Genomic DNA, 18287 nt, shown 5'->3' on the forward strand with positions numbered 1-18287 from the left:
CCAAACACGGAAAGGTTTGTTCACAGTGAGAGCTGTGAAAATGTGGAATAGACTCCCTTAAGGTTCTGGCCAGCTCAGTGGATTGCTTTAAAAAAGTCCTGGATTCTTTCTTAGATACACAGAATATAACTGGATACTAACATTTATAGGTAAAGTTGATCCAGGGAATATCTGATTGCCTCTCGGGGGATCAGGAAGGAATTTTTTTTCCCCTGCAGGAGAAAATTGGATTATGCTTTGCTGGGTTTTTTGACTTCCTCTGGATCAACTGTGGGTGTAGGATTATAATTTTTTTTTTTTTTAATGGTTGAACTGAATGGACGTTTGTCTTTTTTCAGCCAGACTAACTATGTAAAATGGTGACAGGGGAGGGTCCTTCAGCAGATTGACAGCCTCAGCTCTGTTCCTGGTAGCTGAGTGAAGGGCTGTGCATCTATTCATTCTAATCAGCTCTAAGAACTCTCCTCACAGAGCTCTGCAGAGCTTCAGCTCTCTACCCCCTGTTTTCTGAACTCTCAGACAAGCTTTATAAATTCACCACTTGAACAGATGTAGAGAACAGAATACTGCAGATAGACAACTTATGTAGGAGGATTTGTTTAAGCTCTGTGTATTACCTGAGGCCAGTCATTTCACTGGGTATATGTGAGAGTTTATAACCACTTTAAGGCCCAACTCTGGTCAGTCCTTCAGGGATGAATGACACTCATCATCCCCAATGTTTCCTTTATGTATCTGTGTGTATCCGGCTCTTCTCACATTTCCAGTCTGTTCATGTATTCATCCTTCTGTTTTTTAGATACCTGTTCTCTGAGCTTGTCATTCTTTGGAATTTTCCTATTGCTGTGTGTTTTCCAAGAAATCCATGTAGACAATAGGCAGCTACATTAGTGTATTAGAGTTACTTATACTTGGCTTTACATAGCAGATGCCTGACACAGCTTGCATCTCATTCTTCTTCTTCTGGTAGGTAAGGAATCCAGTTTCTTTTGTAGTTGGTTACACAGCAGCTTTATCTTGCACTTATTTTTGTCCCGGGTTGCTCTTGTATGGAGGTTTTCAAGGGAACAGAGCTAACAGTAAACAGATTTAATTTGTATATATTTTGAATATGGATGGGTACTTACAAAACCTGGAGCCAAAATGGAGCAGGTGTCTTCACAACCAGTTAAATGTCACCTTTCAAATTAAGTAAAGAATTGATCACTATTGGTAACAGCATCACTTTACTTAAACTGATAGTACAGCTTCTCTGAATGGAGCAGGGGTGCAGCAAGGGCTGGCATAGTTGGCACTTTTTGATAAGTGCCTGTGACAGGTGAAGCTGGTTGTATTAACACCCACAGCATCAGCAGGTCACAGCCAATGGGGTATCCGAGGGGGAGAGGAATAAAGATTTCAAGAAACAGAGCAGCCACCAGCACAAGAGACACGTGTCAATCATGTAAGTACAGTCCCTGGTGCTGATTTAAAAAAAAATAAAAAATCACTAAATGTCAGCTTTCCTTCTTCTGTAACCCACTCCCTTAAAGTGATATTATAGACATTTTTTTACATAACAAACATGTTATATTTACCTGCTTTGTGCAATGTTTTTTCTCTGAGCAGCCCGATCCTCCTTTTCTCAGATCCCCCACTAGCGGTCCTGGCCCATCCGTACTACTGAACGCCCCCAAAGCAAGCAGCTTGCTATTGGAGCACCAAGCAGGCTTGCTCCTGAGCCACTGCTCTGTGTGTCCATTTGCACACAGAGCTGTGGCTTAGCCCCATCCATATCTCTCTCCATTGGCTCACTGGCTGTGATTGACAGCAGCAGGAGCCAATGGCAGAGCCTCCTCCCTCTTTGGTATGGAGAACAGGAGAGGGGAAGGTTTCATTAGTCCTGTCCTGTTACTGTTTTCTTGATACAGTACAATGAATGGGCATTGTCACCCAAGTGCAGGAAATGTGTTACTGGCTGGACCATCAGGCAGAAATAAAGGAAAAACATTTAAAAAAATCGAAAGCTAATGCAGCCACATTTAAAGGCCGAAAAGCTGTTATATAATACATTAATGTTGCTAGGGTTTAAAATCTGTGTCTAAAGAGTCAGTTTGTGCAGCTTCTGTAATGTTCTTTATATAGACTCGAGGCTGCCCAGTATAACAGGTCTTTTTTTTCACTTCCTCCTGGAGTTTCCTCTAGATTTTCCTGTCTGTGAACACTCGAGATCACAGCTTTCTGCTTTGAACTATTCTTTTTACTGTGATCTTAAAATCCAATTCATCTTGTTATTCCTAGACTGCTTCTGCTACAGGAAGTAGTCTGGGAAAGGTCTTCAGCTACCATGAGCGAGCCTGGGCTTCTGATGCATTAACTGTACAGGGCTACATGCCTCAGTGTGTGTGTGAGTATATTAGTGTTACAGTTAGGTCCATATATATTTGGACACAAGCACAATTTTAGTTTTTTTCAGGTATTTACCAAAACATATTCAACCTATAGTTATATCATGGATATGGGCTGAAAGTTAACACTCAGGTTTTATTTGAGGGTCTGTACATCCAAATCGGAGGAAGGGTTTAGGAATTACAGCTCTTAAGAGTAGCCATCCCCCCGTTTTCAAGGGACCAAAAGTAATTGGACAATTGAATCAAAAGCTGTTTCTTGGCCAGGTGTGGGCTACTCCTTCTTTATTTCTTCATCAATTAGGCAGGTAAAAGGTCTGGAAGTGTGGTATTTGCATATGGAATCTATTGCTGTAAACCTACATCATGCGTTCAAAGGAGCTGCCCATGCAAGTGAAACAGGCCATTCTAAGGATTCAAAAACTAAACAAATCCATCAGAGAGATAGCAGCAACATTAGGAGTGGCTAAATGAACAGTGTGGTACATTCTGAGGAAAGAAGAATGCACTGGTGAGCTCAGCAACATAAAAAGGAATGGATGTCCACAGAAGAAAACAGTGGGGGATGATTGCAGGATCCTCCTATGGTAAAAAAAAACCCATTCACAACATCCAGAAAAGTGAAGGACACTCTCCAGGAGGTGGGCATATCATTGTCAAAGTCTAAAATCAAGAGAAGACTTCACGAGAGCAAATACAGAGGGTTCACCACAAGGTGCAAATCATTCATAAGCCTGAAGAATAGAAAAAACAGATTAGACTTTGCCAAAAAACATCTAAAAAAGACAGACCAGTTCTGAAAAAGCATTCTTTGGACAGATGAAACTAAGATTAATCTGTACCAGAATGATGGGAAGAAAAAAGTGTGGAGAAGGCTTGGAACAGCTCATGATCTAAAGCACAAAAAGTCATCTGTAAACCATGGTGGAGGCAGTGTAATGGCATGGGCATGCATGGCTTCCAGTGGCACTGGGTCATTGGTGTTTATTGATGATGTGACAGAACCAGCTGAATTCTGCAGTGTTTAGAGATATACTGTCAACCCAGATTCAGCCAAATGCAGCAAAGGTGATTGGACGTTGCTTCACAGTACAGAAGCAACACACACTGCAAAAGCAATTCAGGAGCTTTTGAAGGAAAATAAGTGGAATATTCTACAGTGGCCGAGTCAATCGCCTGATCTCAACCCAATTGAGCATGCATTTCACTTGCTGAAGGCAAAACTAAAGGCAGAAAGACCCACAAAGAACAACAACTGAAGACAGCTGCAGTTAGAGCCTGGCAAAGCATCAGAAAGGAGGAAACCCAGTCTTTGGTAATGTCCATGGGTTGCAGACTTCAGGCAGTCATTGCCAGTAAAGGATTCTCAACAAATATTAAAAATGAACATTTTATTTATGATTATATTCATTTCTCCAATTACATTTGAGCCCTGGAAATGGAGGGACTGTGTCAGGGGCGGACTGACAACTCATGGGGCCCCCGGATAATAGGGGATCATGGGGCCCCTGTGTCCTTGCTAAAACTCAAAAAAGCCTATGAAAAAGGTACCAGGGGCATCTCATGGGGCCCCCTACTGACCTCGGGCAGTGCCCGATTTTCCAAATGGTCAGTCCGCCCCTGGACTGTGTCTAAAATGGTTGCAGTTCCTAAAATGTGTACTTGATATTTGTATTCAACCCCTGAATTAAAGCTGAAAGTCTGCACTTCAAATTCATTGGGATTGTTTCTTTTTAATTTATTCTGGTGCATGCAGAGCCAAAAGTATGAAAATTGTGTCTGTGTCCAAATAATTATGGACCTAACTGTATATATGTGTGTGTGTGTATGTATATATATATATATATATATATATATATATATATACATATATTAGAAGACCTGGCCCTCAGTTGGTTTTTACATGTGTTTGGTAGCGTAAGATCAGGACTCTCTATTACAGGCCACTCAAGTTCTTCCTCATAATTCTCATCATACCATGTACAGTATTTATGCATTTGGCTTTGTTCAAATCTCTTCTCAGCCCTTTTGCTAGGATCAAGTGTAGTATCTGTTCTAATTGGTTTCATGATCAGCACACTAGTACCCCTATCCAAGAGGGGGTGCCAGTTAGAAATTTGTAATATAATAAGGTGGGTGCTGGTTGCTTTTATTCCAGGTTGTTCTGGCCTGGTTTGCTAGGCTTGTACCTGGTTGTAAGCAGGCTCTACCTAAACGCTGATGCCTTTCTGGTAAGGATGGGGCTGCATCTTGTGTCTGGTTGGAGGCTGGTAGGTGCCAGGAGCTCTCAGGGATGTGTTCCTTGGGAGTGGCCTCCCAGGGGTGCCAGAAAAAGACTATGGGTTTGGGACCCCATTGAGTTTCACTGGCACTCGGTCATGTCACTTTTGCTTTCTGTGCACATGCTTTTTGGGCAGTCCTTCTTGCTATCTTTTGTAACGCAGATGATACTTTATGCACATATTTATCACATACACTTATGCTGCATGTGTGGTTTATTTTTTTTCAGTTATAGAGGGTGCTGGATTTTTGGAGCCTGCCTTGATGTTGGTGAGAGAATCTGTGGTCCTCACATCTTTTTCCTCTTCAGAGCTGGAGGTCCTTCTTTGGGGCAGAGCCTTCACCAAGTACTTGGAGGTCCAGCTTTGAAAGGTCCCTAAGGAGTGGTATTCACCTGTCTGTGGCCTAGGTAGACAAGAGTACCTTGCTCCCACCAGGAGCCTTGTGCCCTGGTGGGTTCAAGGATTGAGGCCCTTCCTCTTCTGAGACCAGACCAGTACTATACCCTTGTGCACTTTTATCCATGTGCTTTGATTTCGCAGTCCACTCTTTTGTTTACAAGATTTCAGCAAGCCCGCACGGCACAGCTCCATAAAAATAATTAAAAGCTGGCTTTGTTCTCAAGGACACAATCATGCTGGAACAGAAAATGCATTTTCCTAAACTGTTATGCACCACGTCTAAAATGTCTTTGTATGCTGTAGCATTAAAGCTGAACTCCAGGAAAGAAAAGTACTCCCTTGCAGTGGTGCTGCTCCTGCAAAGGTTAAATGGCTGTTGAGATCAAGGAAGCCTCAAAAGTTTTTTTACCTGATCCTTCACTCCCGCAGGCTTCCTCTAGGCTGTAAACTCAGTCCTCATAGCCTTTGCTTTCCCATGCTCTGCCAATCAGATGCCCTCTGATGTCATCAAGACAAATGCAGAGCACATAGCCCTGCATTGGATGTGAGGATGTTAAAGGACAGTTTACTGCCAGAAAGTAAGAGAGTAGAATAGAGTGTCAGCTGCTGGGATTCTTGAGGATCAAGTAACTAAAAGTGCTTTTAGTAGCCCCGTAGACCTAAATGAACATGTAACCCTTGCAGTGCGGGGGCAGCCCCACTGCAAGGCCGTATTTTTTCCTTTTCCTAGAGATGGGCTTTAACAGTAACCTTCAATGGAAACACCTGACCACAGTAATTTAGAAGGTGCCCACATACATGTGGTCTTATAGTTTATTTAGTAGATGTTTTCCATTTTTCACCATGTTTTTTTCCTGCTTGTTTTGTTCCTGTCTGCACTTTCATTCCACTTTCACTGTTCTATTGTTCTGTTCATATTCATAATATGTTGATAAGCATAAAAATCACAGAAAGACATTTAAGTGGATAATTGGAGAGGCGTCCAGCCATCGTAGTTCTAATGTGTGTGTGGCTGAGCCGTAATTAATGAGTTGATGTAAAGAGCTCTTGCAGTTTCCTGCATCTGCTGCTGTCTGCTGATAAGGCTACAGGGCTGTAGTATTATGTTTATGTGAGGAAGTTCCTGTTAGGTGTGTGCCTGTTCCCTTTTTGTCCTTACTTCTCTATCTTGAGCGATGAGTTGTAGCATGCTACTAATTAGTTCTGGGAATCATCTGATCCGTTCACAAATCCTTCTTCTGACAAATTGCTTCAGGCTTTTGTTTTTCCACAGGTAGGCTTCTGTCAAACATGAACATTTGCAATTCACACAGACACAAGGAAAATTAACTACCTGGATGACGCCTTTATTTTTTTAGCACAGCTCTGATTCGGTCTGTGCAAAATTTAAAAGGCCGCTAGTTACCAGGTTCTCTGGAACCCCTAGTTCCAGAGCAGGAGAATATGTAAACCAAGGTGGATTTAATTTAAATCAAACTGATTTAAATCACGATTTAAATCACAATTTAAATCACTAGTCAGTAAAGCTTGATTTAAATCATAGTTTTCTACATAAAGACTAATTTTTGCTGATATAACTTTAATATGCAAGTAGATGAAGATTTTTAGAATAACTTTTCATATTAGTTTTTTTATCCCCAGTTTAATAGGTTACCGTATTTTTCGCTCCATAAGACGCACCTGACCATAAGACGCACCTAGGTTTTAGAGGCAAAAAACAAGAAAAAAAAAATATTCTGAACCAATGGACTGCAGACACAGTACAGGGGATGACCAGAGACTGCGGACATAGTACAGGAGATGACCAGAGACTGCGGACACAGTGCAGGAGATGACCAGAGACTGCGGACACAGTGCAGGAGATGACCAGAGACTGCGGACACAGTGCAGGAGATGACCAGAGACTGCGGACACAGTGCAGGAGATGACCAGAGACTGCGGACACAGTGCAGGAGATGACCAGAGACTGCGGACACAGTGCAGGAGATGACCAGAGACTGCGGACACAGTGCAGGAGATGACCAGAGACTGCGGACACAGTGCAGGAGATGACCAGAGACTGCGGACACAGTGCAGGAGATGACCAGAGACTGCGGACACAGTGCAGGAGATGACCAGAGACTGCGGACACAGTGCAGGAGATGACCAGAGACTGCGGACACAGTGCAGGAGATGACCAGAGACTGCGGACACAGTGCAGGAGATGACCAGAGACTGCGGACACAGTGCAGGAGATGACCAGAGACTGCGGACACAGTGCAGGAGATGACCAGAGACTGCGGACACAGTGCAGGAGATGACCAGAGACTGCGGACACAGTGCAGGAGATGACCAGAGACTGCGGACACAGTGCAGGAGATGACCAGAGACTGCGGGCACAGTGCAGGAGATGACCAGAGACTGCAGACAGTACAGGGGATGACCAGAGACTGCAGACAGTACAGGAGATGACCAGAGACTGCAGACAGTGCAGGGGATGACCAGAGACTGTAGACAGTGCAGGGGATGACCAGAGACTGCAGACAGTGCAGGGGATGACCAGAGACTGCAGACAGTGCAGGGGATGACCAGAGACTGTAGACAGTGCAGGGGATGACCAGAGACTGCAGACAGTGCAGGGGATGACCAGAGACTGCAGCCAGTGCAGGGGATGACCAGAGACTGCAGACAGTCCAGGGGATGACCAAGAGACTGCAGACAGTCCAGGGGATGACCAAGAGACTGCAGACAGTCCAGGGGATGACCAAGAGACTGCAGACAGTCCAGGGGATGACCAAGAGACTGCAGACAGTCCAGGGGGTGACCAAGAGACTGCAGACAGTCCAGGGGGTGACCAAGAGACTGCAGACAGTCCAGGGGGTGACCAAGAGACTGCAGGGAATGACCAGAGACTGCAGACAGTGCAGGGAATGACCAGAGACTGCAGACAGTGCAGGGGATGACCAGAGACTGCAGACAGTGCAGGGGATGACCAGAGACTGCAGACAGTGCAGGGGATGACCAGAGACTGCAGACAGTGCAGGGGATGACCAGAGACTGCAGACAGTGCATGGGATGACCAGAGACTGCAGACAGTACAGGGGATGACCAGAGACTGCAGACAGTGCATGGGATGACCAGAGACTGCAGACAGTGCAGGGGATAACCAGAGACTGTAGACAGTGCAGGGGATGACCAGAGACTGCTGACCTTTGGGGAGGGAGGGGGAGCGGGTACCTGAATTTGACAGGTACCCGCTCCCACTTCCGCGGAGTTGTCCTTCTGTCTCCTTCCCGGGCCGGCTTCTGTGACAGCCGGGTGCCCACTGCGTATGCGTGAGAAGCGCTGCGCTTTGTGAATGGCCCGGCGCCTTCTGGGACCTGTCATGTGTCCCAGAAGACACCGGATCATTCACAAAGCGCAGCACATGCGCAGTGGGCACCCGGCTGTCACAGAAGCCAGCGCGGGAAGACTGTGCAGTGCTGGAGCGAGGAACAGGTAAGGCCTTGCAGGAGAGAACAGCTGAGCGGCCGGCCCGGTATTCTGACATGGTGGCGGCAGAAATACCGGACCGGCCGCTTTATATTCGCTCCATAAGACGCACTGACATTTTCCCCCCTTTTTTGGGGGGAATAAAGTGCGTCTTATGGAGCGAAAAATACGGTAATCATTCATATTTGGACAACTTTTCTGTTGTACTTAGGAAGGAGAAAAATAATCATCACCTTAATAATAACAATTTAAATAGATTTATTCAACTGAAACAATAACATTCCAGCATATGTTATTTGCTTAAACATCCATGTTTGTTAACTAATTTGGCTAAACAAAATATATATATTTTAAGAAACTTAGACTGTCAGCCCCTTCCTCCTCACACTTAGTTTCACTTTCTTCTTGTGCAGATCTATTCCACTCCAAACAGTCAGAAAAATATTGTTTCTATTCTGTTCACTGAGCTTCTTGAAACTTAGCACTGAAGGGGTTGATTCTGTATTCATAGGTTTGTAGAAGTTAGGATTACGGTCTTTTTCTTAACTCTGTTCATGTTATAACATTTTTGCTGTGAAGAAGAGGCATGTGATCTCCGCTGAGTCAAATTCAGTTTTGAGAACTGCAAAAGTAAACCGAGCATCTGTGATAATATCTTGTAGGCAGAGAAACTGCCCAATAATCTTACAAAAACCTCTGGAAGAGCATGACATTGTGAATGGATTCATGGAATTTATTTACCAAAAGAATTAAACATATACAGCCTTATTCTACATAATTAAAAAACTAATCTTTATTTCATGATGGAATAACCTTTGGATGGTAATATATTTTCCTCAAAAAGCATTTTATTCAAAAAAATCCGATTTAAATAAAAAAAATCCGATTTAAATTAAGAAAATCTGATTTTTTTTTAATTTTTTTAAAAAAATCATTGATTTTTATCCACCCTGATGTAAACCAAGGAATCCTGAGTTCCGAAAAAAAGGAGACTATGTAAACCAGGGAATCCAAGTTCCAGAGCAGGAGAATATGTAAACCAGGGTATTCAAAGTTCCAGAGCAGGAGAATATGTAAACCAGGGTATTCCAAGTTCCAGAGCAGGAGAATATGTAAACCAGGGTATTCCAAGTTTCAGAGCAGGAGAATATGTAAACCAGGGTATTCCAAGTTTCAGAGCAGGAGAATATGTAAACCAGGGTATTCCAAGTTCCAGAGCAGGAGAATATGTAAACCAGGGTATTCCAAGTTCCAGAGCAGGAGAATATGTAAACCAGGGTATTCCAAGTTCCAGAGCAGGAGAATATGTAAACCAGAGAATTCTGAGTTCTCGAGAAGAAGAATAGGTAAACCAGGCAATCTTTAGTTCTTGAAGAAGAATATGTAAACCAGAGAATCCTGAGTTCCAGAGCAGGAGAATATGTAAACCAGGGAATTCAGAGTTCCTAAGAAGGAAATTATGGAAACCAGGGAATCCTGCATTCTTGAGAAGAAGAATATGGAAACCAGAGAATCCCAATCTCCTGAGAGTGAGAATATGCAAACTAAGGAGTCTCGATTTCCCCAGAAGGGGAATATGTAAACCAGGGAATCTTGAGTTCTCAATAAGGAGAATATGTAAAATAAGGGATCCTGAGTTCCAAGGAAAGAGAGTATGGAAACCAGAGAATCCTGTCAGTATTGCTGACTGGCTTCATGCTTTTGCCTGGGCACAGAAGCAAATGGTGTTACCACAAGGCTGCTCTGTACAAAGAGTAAGGGGCTGGAGCTGCTCTGTCCTAATTCTCTATTTTTTCCCAGTGCATTCTAGGGTACAGGAACCTCCACTGCCTCTCCCAAAGTGCCAATCTAACACTTATAAATGCTTCATTAACGTGCCATAAAAGCTTTAGGTGTGGTTAAGATGCGATTGCATTGCCATTGAAATTAATGGAGGTGGCTGATAAGCATTGATGCTTCATGAAAGCAACATGTTGCTTAATTTTTAACACAGCCCAACACTATCGCTCCTGTGTGTGCTGCCTTGTGTGGTACTCATTGTAATATTTATGACAGGCGTTGAAGGGCAGTTATGAGGCTTTAAAAATGCTGCTTAAATGCCACTTAAACAGAGAGTATTGATGCACGCATGAATGAGCCCCTACAGTTACAGTATGTGGCTGTTGCCAAATCAGTTTGGCACAGATGTTTTAGGGATCATTCTACTTTGATGCAGATGGCCTTTTTATACCTCTTACAAACAAATTGCGCACCTTGCTGATCTCAAAAGAATATCCCTTTTCCATAAAGCAGACCACGCAAGGCCCACTTATTCACCAAGGGCCCCCTCCCTTATCTTAATCTGCTGCACAGAAGTGTAAAATTAAATGTTGGTATACTTACACTTCCCCTTCAATACTGCAGTGGTGATGTTACCATCCAACAAAATCCCAGGGAATGCCGAATACCTGCAATTTTGGGGAATGACCCTACAGTACAGTGTAGTAATGCCTTCTAGTGATATCTGGGCTAAAAAACATTCTCTGGTAACAGATGTGTTTTGACAGTTTAGGGCAGTACATTAAGATGGTGGATAGACCCTAACTGAATAAGCAGACCTTGCATTCAGGTTTCAGGTTCAAGATCCCCTTTAAGGTGTAGGAAAACTGCAGCATTCTCCCTCCTATTGTGGGCCATTCATTTGCTGAGTGGTTGTTTGGTCACTTCATAATATGTATTTCCACTTCTACAATAATGGATGCATACTTTGATGATGAATCTTTTGGATGTAAGGGCTTGAAAAACACAGGGATGTGTTGTTTAATAATCCTTTATCATCATGCTAACCATGTACAGGATGATTATACTATTTGATATGTCCTCTTTCTCATTTTGGTTTGATATGGTCCCATGTGTTTGCTTGACATTTCAACCTTTTTTTACAGAAACAATTGAGTACTGTCCGTGATACTTTTTTTTATTTGCACTAACATACAATTTTGAGGACAAGCTTTCGGGGAATGTCCCCTTCTTCAAGGTCCAAGCAGTACCTTTTTTTAAAAATGTAGTCACTGCTTCAAACATTCACAATAGGCAATAATAGGGTTATTGTCCTCCTTGTATACATATGATATAATATGTTCACAGAGTTATATTGTAATCTCTTGGTTTGGCCTGCTGTCAGTGCGTGTAGATTGTTCTCAGAACCAGTTCTAGCAGGGATCATAGTGCACAGGGTAACTCATCCCACTAACTATATATTGGTTCTTTATTTTGTTTTCCAGGCCTTTGAGGATCTGAGCAAGCTGATGGAAAAGGTACGTTGAAACATTAATGTGAGTCCACGTCCAGCACAGCCATTTCCTGACGGCAGAGCAGTGAAAGATGGTTGTCTTCATTATTTTTACAGGCCAAGGAAATGGTGGAACTGTCCAAATCGATAGCTAACAAAATCAAAGACAAACAAGGAGACATCACAGAAGATGAGGTATGAGACTGTGTGTGCACACATGGGCTGCCAGGTAAAACTGGGAAGATAAACATCACCGGATTTTTATATGGACTCTTTCCAGGGAAAACATAAAGGTTATGTCTGACATAACATCTGCACCTGTTATGTTTCCAGATATCATATATATTTTGTGTGTTCTGTTCATATTAATATTGAACGTCTATAACATTACCATCCACATCCTATATAATCTGTTTTTCCAGGTTAACAATGTGGGCTCCATGTAGACAAGATTATGATTTAATCATTCATGTTTGCAGAAAATGAAATGGAGAAACTGATGGTTGCTGCAGGCATTAAAACTTTCCCTATATATTTTTTTTATTGATCTCATAGCAAAATGGAGGTTACAGCCCATATGGAAGAAAAATATATTTGAAATATATATACCGTATTTTTCGCTCCATAAGACGCACTTTTTTCCCCCCAAAAAAGGGGGGAAAATGTCAGTGCGTCTTATGGAGCGAATATAAATCGGCCGGTCCGGTATTTCTGCCGCCACCATGTCAGAATACCGTGCCGGCCACTCAGCTGTTCTCTCCTGCAGGGCCTTACCTGTTCCTCGCTCCAGCGCTGCACAGTCTTCCCGCGCTGGCTTCTGTGACAGCCGGGTGCCCACTGCGCATGTGCTGCGCTTTGTGAATGATCTGGTGTCTTCTGGGACACATGACAGGTCCCAGAAGGCGCCAGGCCATTCACAAAGCGCAGCGCTTCTCGCGCATGTGCGGGAAGAAGGAAGGAAGGACAACTCCGCGGAAGTGGGAGCGGGTGCCTGTCAAATTCAGGTACCCGCTCCCCCTCCCTTCCCAAAGGTCAGCAGTCTCTGGTCATTCCCTGCACTGTCTGCAGTCTTTGGTCATCCCCTGCACTGTCTGCAGTCTCTGGTCATTCCCTGCACTGTCTGCAGTCTCTGGTCATTCCCTGCACTGTGTCCGCAGTCTCTGGTCATTCCCTGCACTGTGTCCGCAGTCTCTGGTCATCCCCTGCACTGTGTCCGCAGTCTCTGGTCATCCCCTGCACTGTGTCCGCAGTCTCTGGTCATCCCCTGCACTGTGTCCGCAGTCTCTGGTCATCCCCTGCACTGTGTCCGCAGTCTCTGGTCATCCCCTGCACTGTGTCCGCAGTCTCTGGTCATCCCCTGCACTGTGTCCGCAGTCTCTGGTCATCCCCTGCACTGTGTCCGCAGTCTCTGGTCATCCCCTGCACTGTGTCCGCAGTCTCTGGTCATCCCCTGCACTGTGTCCGCAGTCTCTGGTCATCCCCTGCACTGTGTCCTCAGTCTCTGGTCATCCCCTGCACTGTGTCCGCAGTCTCTGGTCATCCCCTGCACTGTGTCCGCAGTCTCTGGTCATCCCCTGCACTGTGTCCGCAGTCTCTGGTCATCCCCTGCACTGTGTCCGCAGTCTCTGGTCATCCCCTGCACTGTGTCCGCAGTCTCTGGTCATCCCCTGCACTGTGTCCGCAGTCTCTGGTCATCCCCTGCACTGTGTCCGCAGTCTCTGGTCATCCCCTGCACTGTGTCCGCAGTCTCTGGTCATCCCCTGCACTGTGTCCGCAGTCTCTGGTCATCCCCTGCACTGTGTCCGCAGTCTCTGGTCATCCCCTGCACTGTGTCCGCAGTCTCTGGTCATCCCCTGCACTGTGTCCGCAGTCTCTGGTCATCCCCTGCACTGTGTCCGCAGTCTCTGGTCATCCCCTGCAATGTGTCCGCAGTCTCTGGTCATCTCCTGTACTGTGTCCGCAGTCTCTGGTCATCTCCTGCACCGTGTGCGCAGTCTCTGGTCATCTCCTGCACCGTGTGCGCAGTCTCTGGTCATCTCCTGCACCGTGTGCGCAGTCTCTGGTCATCTCCTGCACCGTGTCCGCAGTCTCTGGTCATCTCCTGTACCGTGTCCGCAGTCTCTGGTCATCTCCTGTACCGTGTCCGCAGTCTCTGGTCATCTCCTGTACCATGTCCGCAGTCTCTGGTCATCTCCTGTACTGTCTGCAGTCTCTGGTCATCTCCTGTACTATGTCTGCATTCTCTGGTCAACTCCTGTACTGTGTGCGCAGTCTCTGGTCATCTCCTGTACTGTGTCCGCAGTCTCTGGTCATCCCCTGTACTGTGTCTGCAGTCCATTGGTTCAGAATATTTTTTTTTCTTGTTTTTCCCCTCTAAAACCTAGGCGCGTCTTATGGTCAGGTGCATCTTATGGAGCGAAAAATACGGTGTATGTATATATATATATATATATATATATATATATATATATATATTTATCTATTTATAAATACTGCCTGTTGAAATGCGTTTTATTATGAAATATATGAAAAATATTTTTAAAAATACATTTCAGATATGCTGTATATACAAATCTACATTTTTGGTATGCATTTACAAACATATGCTAAAATTACTTTTTTATATGTAAAAAAAAATCTGAAGAATATATTTTAAAAATATATATTTTTTTAAAATAACATTAAAATAACATTTTAACATATAATTTTACATATATTTGTAAATGCATTCCAGAAATGTAGATTTGTATTTTTAAAGACATATACAGTATATTTGAAATGTATTTCTAAAAATATTTTTCATATATTTTGTAATAAAAACGTATTTCAACATGCAGTGTGTGTGTATATGTTTATGCATATTTGTGTATGTGTGTATGTATGTGTGTGTGTATATGTGTGTGTGTATATGTGTGTGTGTATATATATATATATATATTTAATATGGCCAAAATTGAAATATATTTAATATGGCCAAAATTGTAGCATTTCAAATATATGGCAATATATTTGGGAAGAATATTTTTCAAATATTTTTCAAATATATTTTTCTTCCATATGGGAGTGCAGGAATCAAGACCCAAATAAAGTGACCTGTGCTTTTAGCATGCAGAGTAAGGCAGAAGGTTTAGTTTAAAGCTGGTCCCTGTAGCAGGCAGCAAAGTGGTTTAGTGCTTAGCACTTCTGTTCAGATCCCTTAGTTCTGATCCTGGCCAGGACACTATCTGCATGGAGTTTTCATGTTATCCCTGTGCCTGCGTGGGCTTCCTCTGGGTACTCTGGTTTCCTCCTACACTCCAAAGACATGCTGGTGGGTTAATTGGCTCCTGGCTAAATTGGCCCCTACTATGTCAAAATTGGTCCCTAGAGACCTTATATTGTAAGCTCCTTGAGGACGGGGACTGACGTGATTATACAATATAAAAAAAATGCAGTGTAAATTGTTAACATTGTAAAGTGCTGTGAAAAAGTATTTGCCCCCTTCCTGATATTTATTTTTTGCATATTTGTCACATTTAAATGAACAGATTTTAATATTACACAAAGATAACCCAAGTAAATACAGTACACAGTGCAGTTTTTAAATTATGTTTTTCATTTATTAAGGGAAAAAAGATGTCCACACCTGCCTGGCCCTATGTGAAAAAGTAACCTAATAGCAGGTTGTGCCGCCCTTTTTTACTGGACATGTTTAATGTTCAAAAAGTCAAAAATATTGTTTTTTTTCTCAAAATTGTCGGTCTTTTTTTTTTTTTTTTTTTATAGTGCAAAAAATAAAATAACACACAGGCGATCAAATACCACTGAAAGAAAGCTCTATTCATATGAAAAAAAGGATGTAAATTTAATTTGGGTGCAGCACTGCATGACTGCGCAATTGTCAGTTAAAGTAACGCAGTGACCTGGTGTCAGGAAGGGGGGTATATCCTCTGGAGGGCAAGTGGTTAAATCAGCCACATTGGAAGATTTTCGAGCACAAACAGCCTATATAATGTCACAGCATCGCAATTGAATTGAAGTCTGGACTTTGACTAGGCCACTCCAAAACCTTCTTTTTTTTTTTGTTTATTTTATTTTATTTTTTTTAGCTATTCAGAGGTGGACTTGCTGGCATGTTTTTAGATCATTGTGCTGCTGCATAATCCAAAGGGCTCTTGAGCTTAAGGTTATAAACTAATAGCCGGACATTCTCCATTAGGATTTTCTGGTAGAGCGCAGAATTCATGGTTCCATCAATTATGGGAAGTCACCAGGTCCTGAAGCTGCAAAGCAGCCTCAGATCGTCACACTACCACCACCATGTTTTACTGTTGGTATGATGTTCTTTTTAGTTGTGTTAGTTTTATGCCAGATGTAATGGGATGCATACCTTCCAAAAAGTTCAACTTTTGCCTCATCAGTCCACAGAATATTTGCCCAAAAGTCTTGGGGATAATCAAGATGTTTTTTGGCAAATGTGAGACAAGCCTTTGTGTTCTTTTTGGTCAGCAGTGGATTTCTCCTTTGAACCCTCCCATGGAGGCCATTTTTGCCCAGTCTCTTTCTAATTGTTGAATCATGAACACTGACCTTAACTGAGACAAGTGAGTCCTGCAGTTCTTTAGATGTTGTCCTGGGTGCTTTTTATGACCTCCTGGATGAGTCGTGCTCTTGGAGTAATTTTGGTAGACCGGCCACTCCTGGGAAAATTCACCACTTCCAAGTTTTCTTCATTTGTGGATAATGGCTGTCATCGAGGTTCCCTGGAGTCCCAAGGCCTTAGAAACCCTTTCCAGACTGGTACATGCCAATAAATTTGTTTGTTTCTCATCTGTTCTTGAATTTTTTTTAGAACATGCGACATGCTGTGTTGCTGTTTGAGATCTGCTTCACTTTTTCTATTTAAGGGACTTCTTGATTCAACAGGGTTGGCAATAATCAGACCTGAGTGTGGCAAGTGAAATTTACCTCGGCTTTCCAAAAAATGTGGTTAATTACAGTTCGTTCATGATTCAGCGGGGGAATGGGGGGGGTCAATTACTTTTTCACATAGGTCCAGGCAGGTTTGGACAGCTTTTTCCCCTTAATAAATGAAATCATCATTTATAAACTTTGTGTAATATTAACATTTGTTTGATGATCTGAATAATTTAAGTGTGACATATAGGCAAAAATCGGAAAATCAGGAAAGGGGCAAATACAACATTGTATAAATGGCTATAAAACATACATGTGATACTGACATTTTCTTCACTTCCTTACTGCTTCGTTCACTGTTGAGAGAGGTCCTTTTTCAGGGTGATCTTAGCTGGAGCTTACATAGGAATTTCCCTGCCCCCATCTGACATCATTGGTTCAAACACCAAGTTAGTGAGTCACATGATCTAGTTAGCCAGCAGTAATTGGTATTTCTCTTTGGTAAATGGAATGGTGAGGGAATTAAGTACAGGTAAGTATATGTGGGGATAAGCAAGCATTAAAGTGAACTACCAAGAATATATTAAATACATTTACCGGTAAATTAAAAACTCCATTTAGAAGGCCAACCTCCTCCAAAAATGACTTTTTTGTTATAGTCGGTGCCAGGTAGCTTTTAATACATATCTTCTGGTAAGCTAATGAAAAGTAATAGAAGAAATGTTACCTGCCATTGCTCACACCGTTGTAAAAAAAAATGTCAGCTGCTTGGCTGCCTTTGACCTCAGTATTGTAGGTGGCCAACCTGGAGCAAGTGTGCAGCCACTGAGTCAGAACTTCTGATCTTTTTCTAGGTCAGGGACTTCACATTTTTAAGCCTTTGAGTTGGCATGGCAGGCAGGCAACTTAAGCTGGCCATAGATGGATCAAATCTCGGCTGGTTCAGCAGGGACCGTCTGAAATTTGATCTGTCTTTGGACAGGCTGGTTGTACCCAAGCTAATCCATCCATCAACTTGAGTACAACCAGCCTGTCTGACTTTTTTTTTACTTGCGATTACTACTGGCAGCTACAGCTGCTATCAGTAATCATTGTTACTGCATTAGAGCCTTGCTTCCACTCTAAGAAGAGCTGCCTAAGTGTTACTGCTCCCATCCATCCATCCCTGATATCCATCTGGCACCTTTATCTTACAGCTACAGAGGTTGGGCTCCATCAAGCGCGCCCTATACAATATACATTTTCTATCAGTAATCATTGTGCCCTGCTGGCTGGGAAGAATCCCCAAACTCCCCCCCCCCCATACCACTGTGGGAGCGATTCCCCCATCAACACTGACTGTGTTGATTGGAGAGTCAACTGGTTGCATTGTTTATGTGCTGCTTAAAATTTCCAGTTGTAGAGGTCAGGAGTGGCAGCTTACATCTCTGAATAAGAACAGGTTTGCTTGGCATCCAGAGAATGGATTTGTGATCCTCTGGGGTGAGACAGTTCAATGCCTACTACAGAGATTTTCATGCCTATTTTAAAAATCTCTATAACCACTCGAATATTTGTTTTCCATTCACCTTTTCCTTTAGC

The 18287-nt window shown here is 43.1% G+C and overlaps 1 protein-coding gene and 1 non-coding gene across 2 annotated transcripts in view; both read left to right on the forward strand.

Annotated features, from left to right (window-relative positions):
• The window catches only part of VPS36 (vacuolar protein sorting 36 homolog), an 81191-nt gene that overhangs the window by 47414 nt on the left and 15490 nt on the right, over positions 1-18287 (forward strand). The window contains exons 7-8 of the mRNA XM_089680339.1: positions 11803-11835; positions 11928-12005. Coding sequence (XP_089536465.1) covers positions 11803-11835; positions 11928-12005 — 111 coding nt within the window. The remainder of the gene's footprint in view (positions 1-11802; positions 11836-11927; positions 12006-18287) is intronic.
• On the forward strand, positions 4399-4595 carry LOC149459963 (U2 spliceosomal RNA). Its single transcript, XR_016313175.1, has one exon. It is a non-coding gene; the product is annotated as a U2 spliceosomal RNA (small nuclear RNA).

This window comes from Staurois parvus, unplaced genomic scaffold (genome assembly GCF_062004578.1).
Source record: "Staurois parvus isolate SC_StPar_1 unplaced genomic scaffold, SC_StPar_1.0 ptg000242l, whole genome shotgun sequence".
NCBI classification, from domain to species: domain Eukaryota; kingdom Metazoa; phylum Chordata; class Amphibia; order Anura; family Ranidae; genus Staurois; species Staurois parvus.